A 27,047-nucleotide genomic window follows, 5' to 3' on the forward strand; every position below is an offset into this window, starting at 1 on the left:
ACATTGATCATGACTTGCAGATGACCCCTATTGATTTTCAGGTCACTTGGTCAAACGTCAAGGTCAAGATGACCCGAAATAGTAAAATGGTTTCCAGATGATAACTCAAGAACGCTTATGCCTAGGATCATGAAACTTCATAGGTACATTGATCATGACTCGCAGTTGACCCCTATTGATTTTCAGGTCACTAGGTCAAAGGTCAAGGTCACGGTGACCCAAAGCAGTAAAATGGTTTCCGGATGATAACTCAAGAACGCTTATGCCTAGGATCATGAAACTTCATAGATACATTGATCATGACTCGCAGATAACCCCTATTGATTTTCAGGTCACTAGGTCAAAGGTCAAGGTCACGATGACCCGAAATAGTAAAATGGTTTCCTGATGATAACTCAAGAACGCTTAGGCCTAGGATCATGAAACTTCATAGGTACATTGATCATAATTCGTAGATGACCCCTATAAATTTTCAGGTCACTAGGTCAAAGGGCAAGGTCACGATGACCCGAAAAAGTAAAATGGTTTCTGAGTGATAACTCAAGAACGCTTAGGCCTAGGACTAGGATCCTGAAACTTCATAGGTACATTGATCATGACTTGTAGATGACCCCTATAGATTTTCAGGTCACTAGGTCAAAGGTCATGGTCACTGTGTTCCGAAATAGTAAAATGGTTTCCATATGATAACTCAAGAACGTTTATGCCTAGAAGCATGAAACTTCATAAGTACATTGATCATGACTCGAAGATGACCCCTATTGATTTTCAGGTCAAAGGTCAAGGTCACGGTGACCCGAAATAGTAAAATGGTTTCTGGATGATAACTTAAGAATGCTTATGCCTAGGATCATGAAACTTCATAGGTACAATGATCATGACTCGCAGATGACCTCTATCGATTTTCAGGTCACTAGGTCAAAGGTCAAGGTCACGGTGACCTGAAATAGTAAAACGGTTTCTGGATGATAACTCAAGAACGCTTATGCCTAGGTTCATGAAACTTCATAGGTATATTGATCATGACTGGCAGATGACCCCTATTGATCATCAGGTCACTAGGTCAAAGGTCAAGGTCACAGTGCCAAAAAACGTATTCACACAATGGCTGTCAAGGTCACGGTGACTCAACTTAGAAAAATGGTTTCCGGATGAATACTCAAGAAAGCTTATGCCTAGGATCATGAAACTTCATTGATGATGACTTGTAGATGAAATAATGATAAAACTTGACCAGGATGTTTGTCTGGACAATATCTAGGTCAAGTTTGACACTTGGTAAAGATTGAATGAACCGACTCTTCTCAGGTGAGCGAACTAGGGCCATCTTGGCCCTCTTGTTTATAAATCCCACAGTCTTCCTGAATTTTCACTATGTTTAATGTAAAATTCTGTTAACACCACATTTAATGCCTTAGGGATGTTTTAGAGTCTGTAAATGATGCACTGCCCTTAATGTTCAAATGTGCATTATCATATCAATGCATTTGTTAAGTGAAACAAAATATTTTGTATTGAATAATTTTGGAGGATAATGCATGACATCAAAGACATTTTCAATTTTATTGGCACCTGATATAAAAGCTAAAAATTCTTGGAAATTGTTTCAGTAAGTGAGCCATGCTTTTGAACTTTTGAAAACCAAGCTTAATGCAAGTGTGTAAAGTGTGGTCCCATATTTCGCACATGCTGATCTTGGGCAACCCTTGACGCACATGCATGTGGCTCAAATATAACACAATATGTGACTTGGTTTCAGCTTGACAATGCTGATGAACAAGCAGCCCAGGTGAGGAGAGAGCTTGACAGTCGTCTGCAGCAAGTGGAACAAATGTGCAAAGTAAGTATTCCACTGATTACGAAAATAATTATATAAAACAATTTTAATATATGCATATGGATGCTCTGCTAAATACTCTCTCATTTGTTGTTCTTTGTGTCAAAACTCATTTATGAAAAAATGTATCAACATGACCCTTTGATGGAAATATACTCAAGCTGTTAAACTTGCTGACATTCCTTTACTATATTGCACTTTTTAAACTGATAAACTTGCAGAAATTCTGTTACTATATTGCACTTTTTAAACTGATAAACATGCGGAAATTATTTTACTATATTGCACTTTTAAACTGATAAACATGCAGAAATTATTGTACTATATTGCACTTTCTCAACTAATGAACATGCAGAAATTCCTTTACTATATTTCACTTTTGCAACTGTTAAACTCATTTACATAATGCACTTTTTAAAGTGATAGACATGCACAATTCCTGTACTATATTTCACTTTTTAAACAGATAAACATGCAAAAATTGCTTTTCTATATTGCACATTTAAAACTGATAAACATGCACAGATTCCATTACTATATTGCACTTTTTAAACTGATAAACATGCAGAAATCCTTTACTATATTGCACTTTTTAAACTGATAAACATGCAGAAATCCTTTACTATATTTCACTTTTAAAACAGATAAACATGCAGACATTCCTTTACTATATTGCACTATTTAAAGTGACATCATGCACATATAACAGTATATGCTTTGTTTATAGGTGTCTATCGCAACCGTTGTTTATTTTTGGTGTTTTCACTTTATATACACTTATATTTGTTAATGCAGCATCAACATACTAAAACAATTAATATCCCGGAAAGAGAAAAATGAATCATTTGAATATCAACCGTACTTTCATTTGACAACTGACCATGCATGTACGATGTGAATCTAAATTTAGTTTTCGTGCAGATTTGTCCTACGACACAAAGACACAATTTTGTTTTACGGATCATTTAAATTTCCTGCAAAGATATCTATTCCTACGACACATGAATACTGACTCAGATCCTAATAAAAAGACAGTTTCACTCGGCTTAGAGGACTGGGACAATCTTGTAAAATATCGAATATAATAGATATTTTTTATAAACAACTGGTAGCAAGATGAGCTGCAGATAATTGGTCAGTTACCACATTTTAACTAACTCTTTGGACCTGTTAATTCTTTTCAGCTCAATTCAACAGTGTTAGATGCGCATAATGTGACTTTAAGCAGACAAACATGCAGAAACTCATTAACTATATTGTACTTTTAAAGCAAGTGAACGTGCAGAAATTCCTTTACTATATTGCACTTTTTTAAATGATAAACATGCAGAAATTTCTTTACTATATAATAATTTTTTAACTAATAAACTTGCAGAAATTCATTTACTATATTTTAATTAGATTTCCTTGCATATGTCACTTCGCCTGACTTTTATTTACGTTTCCCTATATTTGACGTATTTTTGGAAAATATTGTTTGAGAATATGTAAGCATAGATGATAGACTATGGAATATATTTTTATTTTTCTTGCATTGGATAATTTATTGGAAACACACATTACATATTCTCTTTTCATGAAGTTTATTGGACAAATATAGCAACTGAGTCTGACTTTCATTTTGAGCTTACATAAGTAAATTATCTTAATGTCATTTGAGTTACATTTGATTTCAATGAAATGTGGATTTAATCTTATTTGTCCACATACTGATATAAGGTATTGGTCATGATACACTTGATGTCTTTCAATTGCATTTTACAGATACATGTACATACATGTAAAATAATTCATAATTCTATATAAGTCGTACCCTTCTAATATTATGTTATGTCAGAAACCATATGTCCCCAGAGATGATTTTATAAAAGGGATTTCTGCTAAATCTCTATGGTTGATTTCTATGGCAGGAAGGACTGTTTGGTCCCAACAGTTTATTGCCCCTTACTGGTTTCACCGGAGGGGACTTATGGTTTGCGCTCTGTGTGTCTGTCAGTTCGTGAGTCTGTCACACTTTTCTGGATCCTGCGATAACTTTAAAAGTCCTTAATTTTTTTCATGAAACTTGAAACATGGATAAATGGCAACATGGACATTATGCACGTCATTTCATTTTGTTCCCGTCAAAAATTCTGGTTGCTATGGCAACAAATATATATATAAAAAAAATATTTTTTTATTTCTGACAATGATAGAGCTGGTAGGGGACATATATTGCTTGGCAATAGTCTTGTTTCAGTATCGAAAGACCTCATGTACCTAATGTTGAAACTTCATGTTTTAAAACTGTTCAATTTGATGTTTCCTCTTCTATGTGTTGTATGGTGCTGTCTTTACTATAATGCTATTAAATTGATGTTTCTTGCCTCTCTTTGTTTCTTTTCAGCGAATGAGATTAGAGCAGCTGATAAGTCGAACCCCTGATGTGATTATTGACATGCCTTTGTAGAACACGTGTTTTGTAACGCACACTGTCTTTGACTGAAATGCATTTTTATATATGTTTGTCTTGTTCATTATATTATACTAATTTTCACCAGTGCACATATTTTTTTTTTTATTTGTAACATGTTTGGCAATTTTCTGTTGTACATCATTGGTTAAATTTGTTATTTTTCAATTGTTTGAAGGGGCCTTTTCACATTTTGGTAAATTGACAAAATTGAAAAAAGTTGTTTCAGATCCGCAAATTTTTGTTTTAGTTATGATATTTGTGAGAAAACAGTAATACCGAACATTTACCATGCTCTAAAATATTCATTATATGCATCTTTTGACGATTTAAAAACCTGAAAATTATGAAGCGTTGCAATGCGAAATGTTGAAGAATTTGGAGAGTTCTGTTATTGTCGTTATATTTTGTGAAACTATAAGGATTGCTTATATAAAGTATAAAATACGTCCGTCATTGTATGAGCACGGATTGCTGAGTGGTCTAAATGATAGACTTTTACTTTAGGACACCAGGGGTCACTGGTTCGAGCCCTGTTGAGGGTAACTTTTTTCTTTTTTAAAATTTTATTCTTGATTTTTTACTGGAGCTGTTTAGATCTAGTGTTTACATTTATCCATATAAAGCATTTAATGACAAACTTCAATACATTTCAAAATCTTGAAAAGGCCCCTTTAAAAGTTTTAGTCATTTTGGTTTCGTGAAATTTTCCAAAAAGCTGGGTTCACGTGATGATATCAAATAATAATAAAAATTCCCTCTTCATATTCATCGGTAATAGAGGTGTGTGACTTTTTTTAAATGTCCATCTTGAATGATAGTTTGTACTTTGTACAATTTGGTTTGATAAACATTGAACTAAATTTTTATTTTCAAAAGTAGAACTAGTCTGTGACATTTCTATTCAATTAAAATTTTTAAAAACGAAGGGCAGTCGATAAAAGTTTGTCAATCAAACTGCCAGTACTTCATACCATTTGTTTATTAATGTAGAATCAATCAGTAACATTACCAGCATTCTGGATTGTTTCAGAAGGTCTCCAACCAAAATTATAATTCATACCATTTCTGAGATCCTATTGGACCTGAGCACAAACTGTGCTCTGCTGTGCACGATTTCCTAATCGGAACCCGTTTAAACAATTCAGATTGGAAAATGCATTTCAGTCTTATCTTGCATTTAAGTAGACCCTCAGTTGCAGCGTGTTACACATATTAAGTTTGTTACTATTTTATTTTTAAGAAGCTGAGAATGTTGGATGCACATATATTGTTAAATGGAAAAAATGATATAGTAAGTTATTTACTAAGTTTTTTAGTAAGTTATTTTTTGTAAAAAATTGTTCATCAGTGCCTTCCCTAATAGACTGAAACAGAAGTGATTCTTGGATAGTTAGTTACTTGGATTTGGAAATAAACAACCTAGAAATATTGTATTAAGGTTGTTATCTTAACTGCGTTGCCAGCAAACAGCTTCCAACATCCTCTTATATGTTAGTAAATATAATGCATTACCGTAAAAATGCAGTCATAGGTCTACCCGTTCATAAGTCGGGGGTATAAAAATGGTTTAAAAATGTGACATTTTGTGTATGTTCACTTCATAAGTCGGGTAAAAAATACAGACAATTAGAAAATCAGCGTCAATAAAATTGCAACCCCATCAAATTTATTTCTGATTTTGTGATGCAACTATATTGATTAACATGTTTATTATATTAAACAAACCTGATATTATAGTACCGGTAGTTAAAAATAGTTTTACCTTGCAATTTGATAATTAGTAATAATCCAACAACACACTGCGCCATTATTTACGATATATGTGTTTAGGCATTTTGTAAACACAAGCGTCGGCCATTGTAAGGAACTGTACATGAAGTTTGTAAATCGGAACTTATCAGTATTTCTCGGAAAATCATAGATAAATGTTTTTGTCATTTTAATGCTTAGGCCGAGTAATTACGGCAAATCGGAACTCAACTTGCGTAAAACACTTGCTCAATTAACGTTAAACTCCACCTCCATTCTCTGCAAAAGATTAGAAACGCGGAGCTATGCACGTGCTATTATTTAATTGGACGATTGCCATTAATGAACAGACATACGATTGGTTCAGCATATTGATTGCTAGACAAAGGAAGCCAATTTTGTCGGCGAGAAATTTATAGCTTTATGGCTTTAGACAGGAAGCGGCTTTCCTTTGATGACGTCAAACTGTCAATTCACACAGAGTGCAAATTTTACTAACTCTTTGTTTACAATTCCAGTAAAAAAAACAACACTTGCTAACATTAAACTTTGGTTTAAATTATCAAAATAAAGCAGAAGTTAAGTTGACAAATATGATTTAATTAATTTGCGTCAGTTAAAATAAGACTTTTTGCGCTGTAAATCAACGAGTTTTCGTGACAACAACAACTTTAACAACCATTACCGCGACGACACGGGGATCGTTCTACCTACTTTAAAAAAAAAAAAATTCATGAAAGATCTCATAAGTCGAGACTATAATTTTAATCAATTTTTGGAGGAAAAAAATCTCGACTTATGACTGCATTTTTACAGTAGATCTATGTGCTGTTCCAGTTGTTATTATGCCACCCCCCTCTCAAAGAGGTGGGTGTATATTGCTTTGCACATGTCCGTTGTTCTGTTAGTAGATTTGATGGTGGTTCTTTTTATTTCTAGGTAACGCCTTGACCTAAAATCATGGACAATATGATTTTAAGGTCAACATTCTCAAAGTCAAGGTCACTTGTAATTTATTTCTGCCTGATATATTGGGAGCGTTTGACCTTAAAACAGTATGCTGGTTACTGAGGAGGAAAGGGAGATGCCTAATGATTATGAGGACAAAAGGTCAAAGGTCAAGGTTGCAGGGGTCAGTAACGTGAAATGTAGGACATGTCTCGCATGATATCTAGAGAACGCTTTTACCTGCGATCATGCTATGATGAGTACTTGACGAGAAAGAAAAACATCTTTTGAGGTCAACGTGTCAAATGATAAGGTAAAAGGGGGTTGTAACATGAAATGTAGACCTTGTTGTTTCCTTGCGATGGAGAAGGCTTTGATCTAGTATCATGCATATTGGTATATTGCTTGCATAAGATGAAAGAAAGATGCCTATCTGTTTTTGAGGTCAGCAGATCAAAAGTCAAGGTCAAATAGGATTGGCCTCAGGTCAGCAGGTCAAAAGTCAAGGTCAAATAGGATTGACCTCAGGTCAGCAGGTCAAAAGTCAAGGTGAAATAGGATTGTAACATGAAAACACCTCCATGTTATATCTAGAAAATGCTTGAAACTAGGATAATATACACAAGTATGTTGTTAAGTAACAAAGGGAGGAAGCCCCTTTCTATTTATAGGTCAGTAGGTCAAATATCCAGATCATGCAATATCAAATCATCTCTGTTGGAGTGCGCATATTGACTATTATCTACACTTAGAGGGGCGAACTTGTTTTATAAACATTTCTTCATATTAGTTATTCATCTTTTTGTTAAACTTAGAACGTTTATTATTTTGGAATGTCACGTCCGCAAACATATGCATGTTTGTAAGATAACATGATGTTGTATTTCAGTCCAGATAAAAAAGTAATGGTAGTGACTGACTTGAAATTTTCTATTGGCCATTTTGGATGACTAACATGCAGTCATAATTGTTTATGACTCTATGTATGACTTTATGACAAATGCTTCATTCCCGATATGATAATTGGCACCTTAATTGACAATCATGACCTTAATCTTGAACTTACTTTAATGATCCTTGGCTTATAAGATCTCGAGGTCAATTGTGTAATTTTTTTGGAATGTTTGAACATTTAAAAAAAAAGAAGAAAAAAGAAAAAGAACATGATTGACTTTATTCTTTGTGTTAATACTGCATCAAAACGAAGCTGAACAAATTGTCTCTTTTATCATACTTCCATATTGTGGTGATCACAGTTGATCATGCAAGAAAAAAAGGTATGATGGTTTACATTCTGTTGCTGTATGAAAAATCAATGAAGTTGAGAGTAAATTGGTTGTTGTTGTTTTTATATCAGTCGAGTCTAGTCATGGCTCAAATTGAAACACCATCGATCAAATAGTTAAAGACATCACAACCACAATTGTATGGTATTGTAAAGAGCACTTTTATTCTTTACATGATCATATTGTATTTGTACAAGAATGTACGAATTCGGGTATTCCTGAAGTAATAATTGTGTTGGATTGACTCCTAACAGACCATTTTAAATGGTCCCTTATCCAACGAATACATTTTTACTATGGCTGCTTTGCATGACTTGGACTTCGATTGTTTGCCTGTGCAGTTTTTATGTCCATGAAATCCAGTTAAATTTCTTCCCAACTCAGCCGGCCTGTTAGAGCGATGATAACAAACACTCCCAAATTTAATTTCCTGTTTAATGGCCGACTGCTATGAAATGTAAATGTGTTCTCTTCAGAGAGAGGAAATACAACGGAGAAAGCCCAATGATATTGAGCAGATAATCTTCATTATATCTGTCTTTAAACAGTTGATGAATATTTATTTATTGGTATCTATTAGCCAATAAAGAAAGGTCTCTTGGGACCTGATGAATCCATTTAATGTTCCTGCATAGACACATTTGGCGAGTCTAGAAATGTGTCATGGTTTCTTATCCAATTTCAAAAAAGGGCATAATTTTGATCTGAACTAAATACTTTTTTTTAGCAAATAAGGAAATAATGATATTATAATAATTAATAAAAGTAGTCTAATTGGCACATTTTAATAAAAATATTTCATGCATAATATGCACCACTGTCGCCATCAAAAATCTACATTAAATATTTCCAAATTGTCAACATAAAATGACAGTCTCTTTCACTGAGTCAAATGTTTCAGTAATTAGTGGTAATATGAAATTTTTTAGGTAAACTTTTAAAAGGTGAGTAAATAAAGGTGATATGGGTGAACTGTAGGTTATAATAACATCTATGTCAATGTTCAAGTGTTAAAGCAAGAAGTCTTGGAACTTGACGATACTACATGTAGTTAAATAATAATAAATATACTTAAACAATGTAGTTTTAGGTCAAGGTCAAACAAGTTTTGATGATATGTGAGTACTAGAGATGGTTTTTGGCAAGTATTATACAGGGGTTGTAGCAAGAGTTGTATGTGATAGATGAAAGGATCAATTTTAAATAAGCTGCTGTATACAAATGGTTGCAACTTCTGTTTATGTCCAAATTGGTGAAGGTCAAGGTAATTGTGAGGTTTAATGATATTAGTGAATTGGGATTATCATAAGCAATAACTCTGTAAGTATCCAAGTGTTGTGTCCACTAAACCATACAGCAAAATTAAATAAACTCAGACATAGCCCATTTAAATTATTTTGAGTCACAATCAGGACAATGTCAAATTGAGGTTGGTTAATATGGTCAGATAGGGAATGGTTTTTAGTGATAAATTTGCAATTATCAGGTTACAGCTTCAGGCAAATCAGTTAAATCTGCTTTAAATTTCATGGCCGGATAGATGGACAGAAGGACTGGTCAATCACTTTGTGTCATTCAATGGGCATAAAAATGACCACGTGAATCCTTACTTTAGTGTTGTGAAAATCACTATGACTGTTAGAATCAGCCTAAAATTGTATAGGAATTATGCTTTCAGTCTCAATGTTATGGTTTATTTTGAGTTTTATTTTTGAATAGTTGATGTTGTAATGTATTTAAGAAATGCGTGTAACAAGCATCAGTTGTCAATTTAAACATGGACTTTGGTTGTTCAGTTAATTATAGTGTAACACAAATCTATACAATGTGTCAGTGTTGTAAATGTTAGCTTTTCTGAAAAAAGTCACCAAATAATTAATGTTTCCTACAGATCTCTGGCCACCATTCGCAATTCTCGTTGTTGCTTTCTTAACGCGATCAGTCTCTCGTTTGTTGTATAATGTGATAAATAAATAACGAAGAGTGTTGGATGAGCCATAAAGCATGCACTAATTTATTAACTTCACGCATCTGATTACTATTATTGCATGGAATTTCTCGCATTACAGTAACAATCATTTCTGTTTGTTCAATGCATTAATTGTCAGTTTATATAACAGTTTATATGAATTGGGTGTTAAATCAATTATTTTGTTCTCAGAATCGGATGTTCTTTCCTAGTAAACGATAGATATACACACTATTTGATATCCACTTTGAAATATTTACTTTTTATTTCTGCAAGCAAAAATAAGATTTTAGTGTCACTGTCCTATGACTTTCATTGTTGAGACACTTGTTGCTTGAAGCCAATAATCATATTAATTATGTATAATTATGTCTCGTATGTTTCATATTGAATTTGAAACGTAATCATATTAATTATGTATAATTATGTCTCGTATGTTTCATATTGAATTTGAAACGGTGATCCAGTGCTATTTTGTTCCCTTTAATTGCAAATCTGTGATAGTAAATTGTACAAAATAGCAAGCTGTTGCCTTGAAAATGACAACTTATAATTTACATGTATTGTTAATTGGAAAATCATATCAAACCACTAAAATCTGTGTAAGTTTCATCTGATTTTGTTCATTTTGAATGATACACATAAACCTTCTGGGAAAACTGGACTTAACTCATGTGCGTAAAGTGTCGTCCCTGCTTTACACGTGCAGTCCCTACAGGCTAATCTGGGACGACACTACGCATGCACTGGATTTTTTGAAGGGACTTCTCTGAAATGTAAAATTCCATAGAAACAGAAAGTGTCATCACTGATTTGCAGACTGCACTGACCAACCTTGGATGACTCTTTACGGACATAAGCACACTGACTAATCTGGGATGACTCTTTACGGACATATGCACACTGACTAATCTGGGATGACTCTTTACGGACATAAGCACACTGACCAATCTGGGATGACTTTTTATGGACATAAGCACACTGACTAATCTTGGATGACTCTTTACGGACATAAGTACACTGACTAATCTTGGATGATTTTTTACAGTCATAAGCACACTGACTAATCTTGGATGACTCTTTACGGACATAAGCACACTGACTAATCTTGGATGACTCTTTACGGACATAAGCACACTGACCAATCTTGGATGATTTTTTACGGACATAAGCACACTGACTAATCTTGGATGACTCTTTACGGACATAAGCACACTGACTAATCTGGGATGACTCTTTACGGACATAAGCACACTGACTAATCTGGGATGACTCTTTACGGACATAAGCACACTGACTAATCTGGGATGACTCTTTACGGACATAAGCACACTGACTAATCTGGGATGACTCTTTACGGACATAAGCACACTGACTAATCTTGGATGACTCTTTACGGACATAAGCACACTGACTAATCTGGGATGACTCTTTACGGACATATGCACACTGACTAATCTGGGATGACTCTTTACGGACATAAGCACAATGACTAATCTTGGATGACTCTTTAGGGACAAATGCACACTGACTAATCTGGGATGACTCTTTACGGACATAAGCACACTGACTAATCTTGGATGACTCTTTATGGACATAAGCGTACTGACTAATCTTGGATGACTCTTTACGGACATAAGCACACTGACTAATCTGGGATGACTCTTTACAGACATAAGCACACTGACTAATCTGGGATGACTCCCTACGGACATAAGCACAATGACTAATCTTGGATGACTCTTTACGGACATAAGCATACTGACTAATCTGGGATGACTCTTTACGGACATATGCACACTGACTAATCTTGGATGACTCTTTACAGACAAAAGCACACTGACTAATCTGGGATGACTCTTTACGGACATAAGCACAATGACTAATCCTAGGATGACTCTTTACGGACATAAGCACAATGACTAATCTTGGATGACTCTTTACGGACATAAGCACACTGACTAATCTGGGATGACTCTTTACGGACATAAGCACACTGACTAATCTGGGATGACTCTTTAGGGACATAAGCACACTGACTAATCTGGGATGACTCTTTACGGACATAAGCACACTGACTAATCTGGGATGACTCCTTACGGACATATGCACACTGACTAATCTGGGATGACTCTTTACGGACATAAGCACACTGACTAATCTTGGATGACTCTTTACGGACATAAGCACAATGACTAATCTTGGATGACTCTTTACGGACATAAGCACACTGACTAATCTGGGATGACTCTTTACAGACATAAGCACAATGACTAATCTTGGATGACTCTTTACGGACATATGCACACTGACTAATCTTGGATGACTCTTTACGGACATAAGCACACTGACTAATCTTGGATGACTCTTTACGGACATAAGCAAAATGACTAATCTTGGATGACTCTTTACGGACATAAGCACACTGACTAATCTTGGATGACTCTTTACGGACATAAGCACACTGACTAATCTGGGATGTCTCTTTACGGACATATGCCATAAGCCCCGTTTTCCCAGAGTGTGGTTTGTGTACTAAACCGCTTCATGGAATCAGATATGAAATGTACACTGTAACTCCAATATAAAGCGCTCCGTTATAACGCTGAATCCAATATAACGCGGAGGGTGCTTGGATCCCATTTTTTCTCCAACTTTCCATTTGATTTCTGATTCAAATCCGTATTATGCAACTTCATGTATTTTCTGACAATTCAAAGATGGCGGCAATCACAGTCATGTTGATTGCTTTATTCAACCGTCCGTTGAACCGATTATAATCGCCTCGAGGTTAAACAACACCGACAGCTAATTGGTGTTAATCTGTTGTGTAATGTCAATAAAGGTGTGAAAAACTCGCGTGTCAGTGTTTATTACATGTATTCCTAATCAGAGCGGTTCAGTGCGATAATTTCCATAAGTTAAGTGCAAGCGGGATAGTTATACAATTCAAGTAATTCAAAACGATTGAAACATTCTTACTTTGATATGGTTGCAGTTTGACTATATTAAATGAGCGGCTGTGAAATTTACTGCCTACTGTATAAAACAACTTTTTCTGTCATTTCATTATAATTCTAGTATTATATCATTTAATCTTTCAGTTCGTGTATAAGAAATTAAATAATGCAGACGATTTATTTACATGTGAACGTAGTGTACCGGCAATTGTTAACAGAGTTTCACTTTCATTTTAGCGCGGTATCAGAAAGTCCCCGGGAAACACGTTTTTTGCATGCGTATGACGCAATAAAACAATTTTTTGTACATGAGTCGTATTGCATTCAATCTAAATTTAAAGTCACTCGTCTAATGAAAGCTCTGCCCCATAATGCACTGTACTCTTAACACTTCTGAAAATGGCATATATGCGAACGGTTGTGTTTACGAATTTCTTAAACATATATCGTCATTAATGTTCAAGATTATTATTTTTTAAGTGATGTTGTAATTTCATTAGATTATTGGATAAATGTGCACATTAAAAAGCGGTATGTATACTGTTATCGATACGATTCGGTTTATATGCATGTATTTGCGTCAACACAGCATGGCAATATACATGACCTATATTATAGGCTATTCTATACCTGTTTTTTTTATAGCGTCCTGCAGTAAATGAGCTCAAAACCTATAACGCGGATCCGTTATAACGCTGTTTCGCGGCTTGGACCCCATTGACCGCGCTATATTGGAGTTACAGTGTATTAATGTTAAAGAACAAATCGCCCCATTGGTGCAAAGAGGTAGCATATGCCTTCTAATTTCAGTGTCACATGGTACCTTTTTACACCAGTGGACGAAATAATATCAATATCTTGTAAATGCAAATTTTGTAAAACAATGCCCGATATTGCTATCGGAAGGGAATAGCATTCTCACTGGATTGCCCTAAAACTGCTATGTTATTAATGAGTTTCTATTTTTCCACAGAGAGCAGTGAAAAGCATAAAACTTGATGAGGTATTGCAGTGCTATGATTACTTCTGTTTTGTTTATGTATTGCTTTGTTATTTGATTGCACTCAAACGTGTATGGTAAATATGAAATGTAAGATTTAATATCATAGCATATTGATATATGTATGTTATTTCCAATGTTCATATTAACAAGTGTAATGTAGATTATACTTAACAGCTAAAAGGCAATGGGTATTACCTTAACCCTTTACCACTTTGGAGCTGTACCATTTAACCTAACTTGTAAATGCATTAATGTAAGCCAAATGCTAATTATATACAGTATATGTCGATCAAGCAGTCATGATCGAGCTTAAGAAAAGTTAAAAGCCCATGAACACTCAAAATCAACGAATATTTCGTACAATATATAGAAAAATAAAGTGAACACATAAAAATCAATGTTCCTTATACCAATAGCCAAAATTTCAACGCTCTATGTGGTCTGGTTACATTGATTTAACAGTATATTCAACACATGTTTATGTACCATGTACCGTGTGGTGTGTCGTATGAATAGATATCGTTGCGGGAAATTAAAATGGAATATATTGTGCAGCAAACAAATAAAAATTAGTATTTTGTATCTCGTTAAATCTATTTTACCATACCACATCTAGCGTTGAAATTTCTCTTATTGCTATAAGGATCACTGATTTTTATACGCCCGTTTTAAACAAACGGGACGTATTATAGTTTCACCTTGGCGGCGGGCGGGCTGGCGGCGTCCACTGCAGTGTCCGCTCTCTAATTCAAATAGTTTTCATCCGATCTTCACCAAACTTGGTCAGAAGTTTTATCTAGACAATATCTAGGTCAAGTTCGAATATGGGTTATGCCGGGTCAAAAACTAGGTCACAGGGTCACTTAGTGCACTTCAAGCAATTAGCATGGTGTCCGCTCTCTAATTGAAGTAGTTTTTATCCGATCTTCACCAAACTTGGTCAGAAGTTGTATATGGACAATATCTAGGTCAAGTTTAAATATGGGTCATGCCGGGTCAAAAACTAGGTCATGGGGTCACTGAGTGCATTTCAAGCATTAAGCATGGTGTCCGCTCTGTAATAGAAGTAGTTTTCATCCGATAATCACCATACTTGGTCAGAAGTTGTATCAAGACAATATCTAGGTCAAGTTCGAATATGGGTCATGCAGGGTCAAAAACTAGGTCACAGGGTCACTTAGTGCATTTCAAGCAATTAGCATGGTGTCCGCTCTCTAATTGAAGTAGTTTTCATCCGATCTTCACCAAATTTGGTCAGAAGTTGTGTCTAGACAATATCTAGGTCAAGTTCAAATATGGGTCATGCCGGGTCAAAAACTAGATCACGAGGTCACGTAGTGCATTTCAAGCATTTAGCATGGTGTCCGCTCTCTAATTGAAGTAGTTTTCATCTGATCTTCACCAAATTTGGTCAGAAGTTGTGTCTAGATGATATGTAGGTCAAGTTCAAATATGGGTCATGGTAAAGTTATCAAGTTTTCCAAAACCTTCAAACGGGTGTATCTTGTGACAGTTTGGCACTCTTGTTTATGGGTTAACTTTATTGTACGAAATATTTTCAAAGTATTTGTTGATTTTGAGTATTTATGTTACTTCAACAATTAATATTCTGGCAAAACCTGTGTAACTGTCTTCTTGATACTTCTCTCAGCAGTCCTAATATATGTAATAACTTCTTTATTCTTACCTGTTTCAAAACTGAAATGCTTTCAAACTTCCGCATGAGCCTTGCTCTGTGAAAATTGGGCTTGATGCATGTAGGTAAAGTGTTGTTCCATATTAGGCTGTGCAGTCTGCACAGGCTAATCAGGGGTGGCACTTTTTGCCTTTCTGAAGCACTATACTAATACTTGCTCTTGGTACAGTATTTTAAAGGGGCAAGATGGTATGCATTGCTATGCTGGTGTTGTTTCAGACGCGCAAACACCCAAAGTTCGTTGTCAAGGAGATGGAGTCAATGTACACGGACGAACTCAAGGCTCAAATCAACCTCCTCATGGCCAACTTGGAAAGTCTTCCCGTCTCAAAGTCAGGAAGCTCAGATTCTAGGCTGCAAATGCTCAAACGTTATCCAAGGTATGTTGTGCTTGCTTTTTAACTCTTTCCTGCTCAGATAAGAGTTTTGACTCGTTTGTAGTCACATAAAAAATCAAATTAAAAACCTTTCTTACTAGCTTGAAGTTTTAAAAGTTTTATTTCTGATTCTAAGATACTGATGCATATAGCATCAAACCTGAACAGACTGCGAGTTACTCGCTGGCTGCATTAAGCCATTTTCACTTAACTCTCACATTTAGCGGAAAAGGATTATGTGCTTTTATTTCATTCAGCTTTCTTCTGGATAGTAAAAAAGGGGGCATTTTAATGGCCAATAGGCTATTTTATTTAAAAAAAAAACATTATCTTTTGAAAAGTATTTATTTCATGAATGCTTATCTCTAAGTTCTTTTTTATGCACAGTCAGTAAAATATTAATTTTTAGCAAGGCATTGCTCATGGTCAGCTATTTTGGTCATTTAACCCTTTCATCGCTGGAACCATATTTTAAAGGCCTTTGCAAACAGTTTGGATCCAGATGAGACGCCACAAAAGGTGGCGTCTCATCAGGATCCAAACTGTTTGCTATTCTGAAAGTATTTTTTGAAAAAAAAATGAAGAAAATGCTAATTTTAGAAATTCAGCAGAAGACATTTTAGCAGATGACAAATTTCCCAGAATGCAAAGGGATAATGTTGTGTACTGTTCATCATCAGCCTTTAGCTCGTTATGACTCTAGAGGCCACATTTTTAATAAAATCTTGATAAAACTTGGTCAGAATGTCTATCTTGACAATTATTAGGTCAAGTTAGAATCTGGGTCATGTGAGTCCAAAAACTAGGTCACCAGGTCAAATCTAGAGAAACCTCTAAAGGCCACATTTATTTCCCAATCTTGATGAAACTTAGACAGGATTTTTATCTTGACAATATCTAGGCTGAGTTTGAATCTGGGAGACTTGCATTGAAAAATAAGGGTGCTAGGTCAAATGTTTAAAAATCTAATTGTTTCCACTCTTGTTGCCACATAAATTACTCTTATCTTTATGAAACTGGGCCAGAACAACTGGTTACCCCTTTTGAAAACAATATTTATGACTCAATATTGATGAAATTTGGTCAAAATGTTTATTTTGACAAAAATATACCAGTGCCATGTTTGAATCCGGGTCAAGGGGGGGTCAATAACTAGATCACAAGGTTTATTTTTCAACCATTCCTGTACAGTGAATCAACCCTTTACCCCTTAGATATTTATTTTGATGCATTTGTAGTCCCTTAGAAAGTTAAATTTAAATGAATACTTCTTACTAGATTCAAGTTTTAAAGGCTTCATTTCCATCCCTTAGATACTGATGAGCAACAAACAGCATAAAACCTGAACAGACTGCGAGTAACTCACAGGCTGTTCTGGTTTAACACTGTTTGCATGTAGGTATTTTCACTTTGCTTCTGATGGGAAAAGGGTTGAGGTGAGCTTTCAGAGCAATCGTGGCCCTTTTGTTATAATTATACTAAGTTGTCACCAAGATATTTTATCTTGGTCAGAGAAAATAGTAGTGAAATTGTTATGAATGAAATAAACATTGAATATTGCAATTATGCACAATATTGATAATATTCAGGAGTGTTTTAAAATAGTTTAAATGCTCTTTATATTTTTCTAAGATTGTTTGCATCTTTAATTTTTTTTTCAGATTTTTTGCAATACACAAAACATGTATTGATAAAAAACGTTTATATTTTGGGAAAATACCATAAATAATTATGTGATTTAGACTGGAGTACTTCAGCTTGGTAATTTCAAAGTATTGAAGTTATTGTACAGCTGTCAAACAATATTTTAAATCCTGCATTTTCCACCGAAATCCCATAGTTCCTCAGCTTTTTGTTCTTTATTAAGTGGTTTGTTTCCTTTTTCAGAAGTTACCAATAGAAAATGATGATGTATCGATAGATTTTCTCCCATGCTTTGAGATTGAATATGTGGATTATCAATCTCTTGATTGTGACTAGTGGTGCTCTGTACTTTTTAAACGTGATCCCCATTTGCATCAGTCTAACTGTATTCTCATCTCTTAACTCTTTCAGTGCTGAAACCGAATTTTGAAGGCCTTTGCAAACAGTTTGGATCAAGATGAGATGCCATAGAACGTGGCGTCTCATCAGGATCCAAACTGTTTGCTATTCTGATAGTATTCTTTGAAAAAAAATCAAAGAAAATGCTAATTTTAGAAATTCAGCAGACAACATTTTAGCAGACGACAAATTTCCCAGCATGCAAAGGGTTAATTGGTACTTACATTGACAACTGTCTGTGGAAATTATTTCTTATCACTAAATTTGATTCTGAGAAGGTGCTAATTTTTCGCTAAGCCTTCTCCAAAAATACATTGAATTAGAGTTGGTGGCTTCAATCAGAGGCCATATAGTCTAAAATTAAGAAATTAATACAGTTAATTACGTGTATACAATACAGGGCCCTCAATCTATTAAATCTGCCGCCGAAATTCGGCGGCAGTCCCTCACCTGAAAAGTATACTTTTTTCCCTTTTGGGGGGAAAAATTCCCCCTAAAAAAAAAAAAATAATAATTTTTTTTTGTTTTTTTTTGTTTTTTAATAGGATGATGTGTCTCATGATTATTATATCTCAATTCTATTTCAATTTAATCTTTGCAAACATACTAAATTATGAAAAATGCAATGAATATAGTGCAAACATGTACAAATGTAATAATGAGAGAGTAAGTAAAAAAATCCATCAAAAAGGGAAACGCTGCGAAAATTCCCCCTCCTCAGGGCTGCGGACCCCTTCCCCCAAAGAAGTGTGAGGGCGCTGCAATATTCATTATCATTCTGTTTATTGGTTTGTGATCAAAACTGTGTAACAGCTGCAAGAAAATGTCTTGGTAAATGTGTTAATACGCGTAACAACATACTGCGTTAAAAAGTTCGTTATTAATGTATCTAGGCATGGTTTCAAACAGAGTACATTAGTTTCCAATGTTGGTGGCTTCAATCAGAGGCCATATAGTCTAATTAATAAATTACGGATAATTACATGTATACAATACTCATTATCATTCCGTTTATTGGTTTGTGATCAAAACTGTGTAATAACTGCAAGAAAATGTCTTGATAAATATGTTCATATGCGTAACAACATACTGGTTAAAAAGTTCGTTATTAATGCATCTAGGCATGGTTTCAAACAGAGCACATTAGTTTCCCATGTTGAGGTCCCATTTTGAGAACCAACTAATTCATTCAGAAACCAGTAAGCTGTAATCTTCCCACCAAATGTTGGTAAGGTCACTGAAATCATGGCTGTACAGTCGGCTGTTTCATAGATTAATCAATTTTGTGGCTGATTTCACCCCCAAACATCACAGAATTGGTTGAATGGCAGGTCATAATGTCTGTGGATAATTATCCAAAATGTTCAATAGGCAATCAATACAATGGTTCTGGCGAATTTCAGCCTATTGTCAGACTATTGTTTTGTGCCTCCGCTTTGTTTACTCTCTCTCTCTCTGTTTTTGAATTGTAGTATATTCCTTTGTTGTACTGAAGCTGCAATTTGTGTTTAGTATAACAGATATTTTAACTTTTGTTTTTCATCATTGTATGATAAAAAATGCACCTTGAAATCAATAAATGTAGGTATTAAATTTTCACTACTTACTATTAACCTTTGAAAGTGTTACATAGACTATTACATTTTGCCTGCAATCAAACTAGCTGAAGTGTTTGTCAATGTTTCTCATTTCTTGCTACTAAACAATATTATACTTGCAAACAGTACGTTGACGTAAATTCAGTTTACCTATTTGGCATAAAATTATTTCAGTAATACTGTTACAACAGAAGAATCCTAAAATGAACGCATTTGAAATATACCAGGTATTAAAGAATTGTGTCTCGTTGTCCTTTTCTCCATCCTAAAAACAGTCCTTTTCTCCATCCTAAAAACAATGTAAAATACACTAAATTAAACTTATGAAGTAACAATTAGTGTAATTGTCCAAACAAGTGTCATGGAGTCATCCTTGTCTTCTGACACATCCTTGTCTTCTGACACATCCTTGTCTCCTAACACATACTTGTTTTCTGACACATCCTTGTCTTCTGACACATCCTTGTCTTCTGACACATACTTGTCTTCTGAAACATCCTTTTCTTCTGACACATCCTTGTCTTCTGACACATCCTTGTCTTCTGACACGTCCTTGTCGTCTAACACATACTTGTCTTCTAACACATCCTTGCCTTCTGACACATCTTTGTATTCCACAAAAATTCACCCAATTTTTAGTTATAATCAACCAACTTATGGACTTTGTTGAGTTTATGTCGGTAAGAAAAGTTTTACTCTGTGTTTCCAGGACGCAGCACACGTCATTGTCAAAGATGGACATCTCTGAAGACAATGAACCTGGCCTCTCCAAGTTTGATGTCGTCCTTTCATTCACCTTAGAGGTAGGAAGTTGTCAAGTGAGAATTTAAAGAAGGTTTTGTATTAAATACTCTTAAGAAACACAACTGATTTTGGACAATAAACCTGGCCACTCCAAATTTGATATCGTCCTTTCTTACCTACCACCCTACCTAAGATGTTAGAAGTCTTGAAGTCTGGATTTAAAGAACGTTTTGTATGACAAAACATACAGTTGTATGCATTTATACTAGTATATACAGTCAATCTTGTTTTAAGAGACCACAAAAGGGAGTAACCAAAAGTAGTCTCTTGATAAAATGGTCTTTAAATGAAAATTTAAAGACCATTCTGGAAAAAAGTAAAATCATTGTCAGTATCAAATTCATAGACTGATTCTGTGACACAATTATCGTGTTCAACATTTTAATTATATGACATAATCCAGATATTAGTATATTAAAACAAATCATTAACTCGCACTAACTATTAATAATCCAACAAAACACTGTTGCTATTTTTGACGATAAATGTGTTTTAAGAATTTCGTAAACACAAATATTAGCCATTTTTTTACATGTACATGCAGGAAGTTGTATCGGAACGACTCGGCCTTAGGCGGAAAGCTGAGACAAATGTATCAAAGCTTATGTCGAATAATTACCATTGCAAATAATTGAAACTGAACATGCGTAAATCATGTGTTCACTATCGACGCATTGTTAGAGCTCTTGACCTTTGACTCCACCTTCGTTCTCAGTAAAAGATTCAAAAAGCGGAGCTATGCATGTGCTATTCACGGTTGGTTTAGCATGTTGAGTATGACAAGGGAAGCCACTTTTATCGACGAGAAATTGTTGTTTTATGGCTTCTTGACAAAAAGTGGCTTTCCTTTGATTACGTCAAACTGATGATAAATTGGGGATCATGTGTGTCCCTTAACGATCAACAGATTTTCAAATGTTATCACCAAGTGGTCGCTAAATCGAATATTTGGACATCAAAATACTCAAAATCAGCGGGAGCTGGTCGCGTAATACAAAAGTTGCTTAATACAATGTCAAAATAGAGTTAAAACGCTTGAGGGGGAATTCAAAGTGGTGGCATAAGACAAACGTCGCTAAATTCAAGTGGCCGCATCCACAAGATAACTATTAATAATCCAACAAAACACTGTATCAGTTTATGGAAATGCAGGTATACATGTTATATTTTTCCTATTCTATTTGAGTCATACAATTTTAAATATATTATTGCTAAAATCAACTTTAAATGGCAAAGGATGTTATACCTTTTATCAGAAAGTAATTGATTGTGGGCTTTTTTAGCTCACCTGAGCGATAGCTCGAGGTGAGCTATTGTGATCACTCAGCGTCCGGCGTCCGGCCATCCGTCCGTCCGTCCGTCCGTATACAAATTTGTAAACATCTTCTTCTACTAAACCATTGAGCCAATTTCAACTAAATTTCATGTGGAGCATCCCTAGGTCATGGGACAAAAGAATTGTTAAAAAAAATTTGATCACATAACCAAGATGGCCGCCATGACCATATATGGTAAAAACCTTAAAAAATCTTCTTGTCAGAAACCGCTCATCAGATTTTCAAAAAATTTCACAGGGATGACCTTTGAGGGCTCCCCTGAAAAAGTTGTTCAAAGAAATTTGATTCGTCAAAAAACATGGCCGCAGGAGCTCGTTGAACTTTGCATGTTTATTCGTTTTTGCCTATTTTGTGAAAACTTTCAAAAATCTTCCACATTTTTTGTCCGATCCTTTCCAAATTTGCACAGTGTCTTTATATCAATGAGGACACAAACCCTACAAAAAATGAGCATTATTGGTCCATGAAGTACAGAATTACCTCCCCTTGAATTGAGAAAATGGTGTTTATGCAATAAAGTCCAAATTTTTCATCCAATTCTTTCCAAACTTGTAAGGATTTAGCATGGTTCAAACAAGGAAAACAACTACGGTTTATGCATGTTCTTTTTATTACAGATTTGCCTCCCTTTAATTCATTCAAAATCTCATTTTACAGCAGAGATTCCAAATCTGACCTGTAAATGAGCCCCATATTTACTGCTGGTGCTATGTTACCTTTTCCCATTTGATCATTCTTAAGTATTGGTCTTGTAATGCTGCTACTGCTACTGCTACTGCTACTACTGCTACTACTACTACTACTACTACTACTACTACTACTACTACTTCTACTACTACTTCTACTACTACTACTTCTACTACTACTACCACTACTACTACTACTACTACTACTACTACTACTACTACTACTACTACTACTACTACTACTACTACTACTACTACTACTACTACTACTACTAGTACTACTACTACTAGTACTACTACCACCACCACCACCACCACCACCACCACGTCTACTATTACTACTTCTACTTCTACTGCCACTACTACTACTACTTTTACCACTACTACTACTACTACCACTACTACTACCACTACTACTACTACTACTACTACTACTACTACTACTACTACTACTACTACTACTACTTCTACTACTACTACTACTACTACTACTACTACTACTACTACTACTACTACTACAACTACTATTACTACTACTACTACTACTACTACTACTACTACTACTACTACTACAACTACTACTACTTCTACTACTACTACTACTACTACTACTACTACTACTACACCACCACCACCACCACCACCATTCACAGTGACAAAAAACGTATTCACACAATGGCTGCTACTACAACTTATAGCCCATATAGGGGGGCATGCATGTTTTACAAACAGCCCTTGTTTCTATGGGATTTTAACCACAACTGTTCATGTTTATCTCCGACACATATTTTTAGGTCACCTGTCATGAAGTGACACAGTGAGCTTATGTGATCGTGTGATGTCCGGCGTCCGTTGTGCGTGCCTGCGTGTGTCCGTGCGTCCGTCCGTCAACAATTTGTTTGTGTAGACAGTAGAGGTCACAGTTTGCATCCAATCTTGATGAAATTTGGTCAAAATGTTTATCTTGATGAAATCCGGTTTGGGATTGTATTTGGGTCATCTGGGGTCAAAAACAAGGTCACTAGGTCAAATAATAGAACAACCTTCTGTAGACAATAGAGGTCACAGTTTTCATCCAATCTTTATGAAATTTGGTCAGAATGTTTATCTTGATGAAATCTGGGTTGGGATTTTATTTGGGTCATCTGGGGTCAAAAACTAGGTCACTAGGTCAAATAATAGAAAAACCTTGTGTAGACATTAGAGATCACAGTTTTCATCCAACCTTTATGAAATTTGGTCAGAATTCTTGATGAAATCTGGGTGGGATTGTATTTGGGTCATCTGGGGTAAAAATCTAGGTCAAATAAATAGAAAAACCTTGTGTTGACAATAGAGGTCACAGTTTTCATCCAATATTTATGAACTGTGGTCAGAATGTTTATCTTGATGAAATCTGGATTGGGATTGTATTTGGGTCATCTAGAGTCAGGAACTAGGTCACTAGGTCAAATCATAGAAAAACATTGTGTAGACAATAGAGGTCATAGTTTTCATCTGATCTTAATGAGTCAGGTGAGCGATTCAGGGCCATCATGGCCCTCTTGTTTTCTTTTTCAAGTCCTGAATTGGAAGAAACATTCAAACAAAATAGATGATTATTTTCCCCAAGAAAAGGTTCTTATTGTGACAAGAGCAATAAAATTGTTTCTCCTCTTATTTCCAATTAATACTTCATTAAAGCCTGCTTTATTCTGAGAACTTGCTAATTGATTAAAGTAAGCTGTATTGACCTTAGCATGGCGAATCATTTGCCATTGACTTGTTTCTGAAAAGGTGCGTCATGATTTTCATTGAAGGGCATTAAAATATCATTGCTTTTTAGGTGATAATTTACAGCCATGTGGATAAATGTCACATAACTTGTATCAATATCTATGCAGGCATGAAATACAAATGGATTGGAAGATGAAATTAAAACAAAAATTGAATACATTTTTGCAGTTGATAGAACGGTTTTAACATTATGTAAATTTTGTATCATATTTTAATTAAATAATATTGATTGTGAGTTTACTGAGAGAATGATAAAGCTGTATTTGAGGCTCAATGGCTGTTTTTATGGTTGAGTATATGCTTGCTTTAGTACCAGGGTTTGTAGCAGCCTTTAAAAGTACCTGGAAAAGAAGTTGCTCTTGAAAAAAGTACTTAAATTTAGTATTAAATTAAATAAAGTATCAGACCTCCAGATAAGGATTTGTGAAATTAGTAACGGCACTGCCACAGACAGAAATAAAAGGAGTAATGCTGAAAATCAATTAGTACCTGTACTACCATATCCAAAAATACAGGTAGTACTGTACTACCCGTGTTCTTGGATATTGAAGGGTGTATAACTGACTTTACAGAAACATTTGCAGCAATTATAATAAATATATTTAGCTTCTTAAACAGTTACTTGATTAGGTTTTCCATTCTGAATTATGGTGCAAATACATTTACACATTAAAACTCATGACTAACCCTATTTCTTCATTTTTCAAATCTTGACAAGAAAACACAAGCCAACTAGTAAGCTAAGTAAATGAACACTTATGTCACTGTCTCATCCGTTTCCCATCGTATTTTCTAATGTTTTTAGCCACAGATGCAATCAAATTGTTTAATATCGGGGCGACAATTTCTTTTTCTGGGTTTACAGATTAAATGTCAGGATGGTTAGACGACACCGTATGTAGTCCTTATATGACAACTAAGTGTTGTTTTGAACCACTTTGGGTTAAGCCGGCCTTCCATTGCGCGCAGATATTGTTTTTGACGGGGTTACGAGTTACAGGAAATCACGCGACAGAATAGACAATACTACCGGAATCCATTCTACAACTTTCGGTAATTTAAATAACCGAAAAGCGCAGTTAGGGTCGAGACCAACAAATCACGCCGCGCTGACGTATCGGTACGGCCAGATGTTTTTTGTAAATGCGTAAAATGGATATTAAAGTCGTAATTGTACGTCCAGTTTATAAAATTAAATGCGTAAACCTTCATGAAAAAGGCGTATTTACGGCTGTACAGCCCTTATCTGGAGCTCTGAAGTATGGTCTTAAAAAAATGCAAAAATGGTACTCGTTTTTGACAATTAATTCTTGACTTTCTTAGAACTGCTTTGGCAAACGTTTAAGTAATTGAAAAGTTTGTCGGCACATTCGTATGATTGCATCGTAGAAACATTTGACTTCCACAGCCCTTTCCCCGCCCAGTACTTTTCATACAATTTGTATGAAAATAAATGGGCCGTGCTCTGTGACAAAAGGGTTCAATGTATGTGTGTAAAGTGTTGTCCCAGATAAGCCTGTGCAGTCTGCACAGGCTGATTAGGGACAACACTTTCAGCCTAAATTGGATTATTGCTAAGAAGAGACTTTTAGTAAACGAAAAATACCATAAAAGCGGAAAGTGTCGTCCCTGATAAGCCTATGCAGACTGCACAGGCTAATCTGGGAAAACACTACGCACGTGCATTAAACCCCCTTTTAAAGAGCAGGGTCCAAATAATTTGGAAAAGTGATGGTAAAGAAACATGTTAAGCCGCATGAGGAGATTGACCCTGTGTCCCCATCTTTAAAGGTCAAGGTCACACTTAGAGGTCAAAGGTCAAATCTGTCTAAGGTCTAATCTGTCTGTTCTGTTTGTCAAGGTGTGAAACTGTCTGAAATGAAATTAGCTGGAGTTGTGTTTGTCCCAATGAAACAACTTTTCTAATAATTACATTTATTATTACTTGATGTCTGTTGGCCTGCTCTTCCTACATTCCAGTTGTCAGTGTTGTGCTATGTTTTTGCATTAGTTTGATGGAACTCAATGAACATGGTTTGGATCGAACCTCATAGGCATCATCCTTTAGCGTGAAAAGCATAGCTATTTATTGCTGTCATGTTGTTCACCTATGATTGTTCAGGAAGTTATCGCCCTTTGATTATATTGGATATACTAGGCGTTATCAAAGGAAATTTTTCGTTCATGCCTGATATCTGAGGAACTACAGACCTGAATTTGATGTAAGGTTACATGAAACATATTTCAATTTGATAACAAATAGGAAATTACAGAATTTTTTTAATGGATAAAGATTGCTTATATTGAGAACATTTCCCTTGAGACAAATTAAGATGCTAGGGCTTGTGCCCTTGTTCAAACAAAGTCATGCCATGAACATAGACAGGGGATTCAGACAGATGGGGGACTTCCCCCTCTCATCCTTCACCTCTTTATACAAAGTATTAACTTTGTAAACAGGTGATGGAGGAGAGGGGGAAGTCCACCATCTGTCTGAATTCCCTGTCTATGTTCATGGCATGA

At 35.2% G+C, this 27,047-nt stretch overlaps 1 protein-coding gene and 1 long non-coding RNA gene across 7 annotated transcripts in view; both read left to right on the plus strand.

Moving 5' to 3' along the window:
• Positions 1-27,047, plus strand: part of LOC127881757 (calcium-dependent secretion activator 1-like) — a 118,538-nt gene that overhangs the window by 10,234 nt on the left and 81,257 nt on the right. For 3 of the 6 annotated variants that reach the window (XM_052429854.1, XM_052429855.1, XM_052429856.1), the window contains exons 2-6: positions 1,760-1,840; positions 4,224-4,262; positions 14,178-14,207; positions 16,123-16,283; positions 20,631-20,724. In XM_052429854.1, coding sequence (XP_052285814.1) covers positions 1,760-1,840; positions 4,224-4,262; positions 14,178-14,207; positions 16,123-16,283; positions 20,631-20,724 — 405 coding nt within the window. The remainder of the gene's footprint in view (positions 1-1,759; positions 1,841-4,223; positions 4,263-14,177; positions 14,208-16,122; positions 16,284-20,630; positions 20,725-27,047) is intronic. The other 3 variants (XM_052429857.1, XM_052429858.1, XM_052429859.1) reach the window with 1 other exon arrangement.
• On the plus strand, positions 14,888-15,582 carry LOC127881804 (uncharacterized). Its single transcript, XR_008050287.1, has 2 exons — positions 14,888-15,057; positions 15,372-15,582. It is a non-coding gene; the product is annotated as an uncharacterized LOC127881804 (long non-coding RNA).

The sequence above is a fragment of the Dreissena polymorpha genome, chromosome 5 (genome assembly GCF_020536995.1).
Source record: "Dreissena polymorpha isolate Duluth1 chromosome 5, UMN_Dpol_1.0, whole genome shotgun sequence".
NCBI classification, from domain to species: Eukaryota; Metazoa; Mollusca; class Bivalvia; order Myida; family Dreissenidae; genus Dreissena; species Dreissena polymorpha.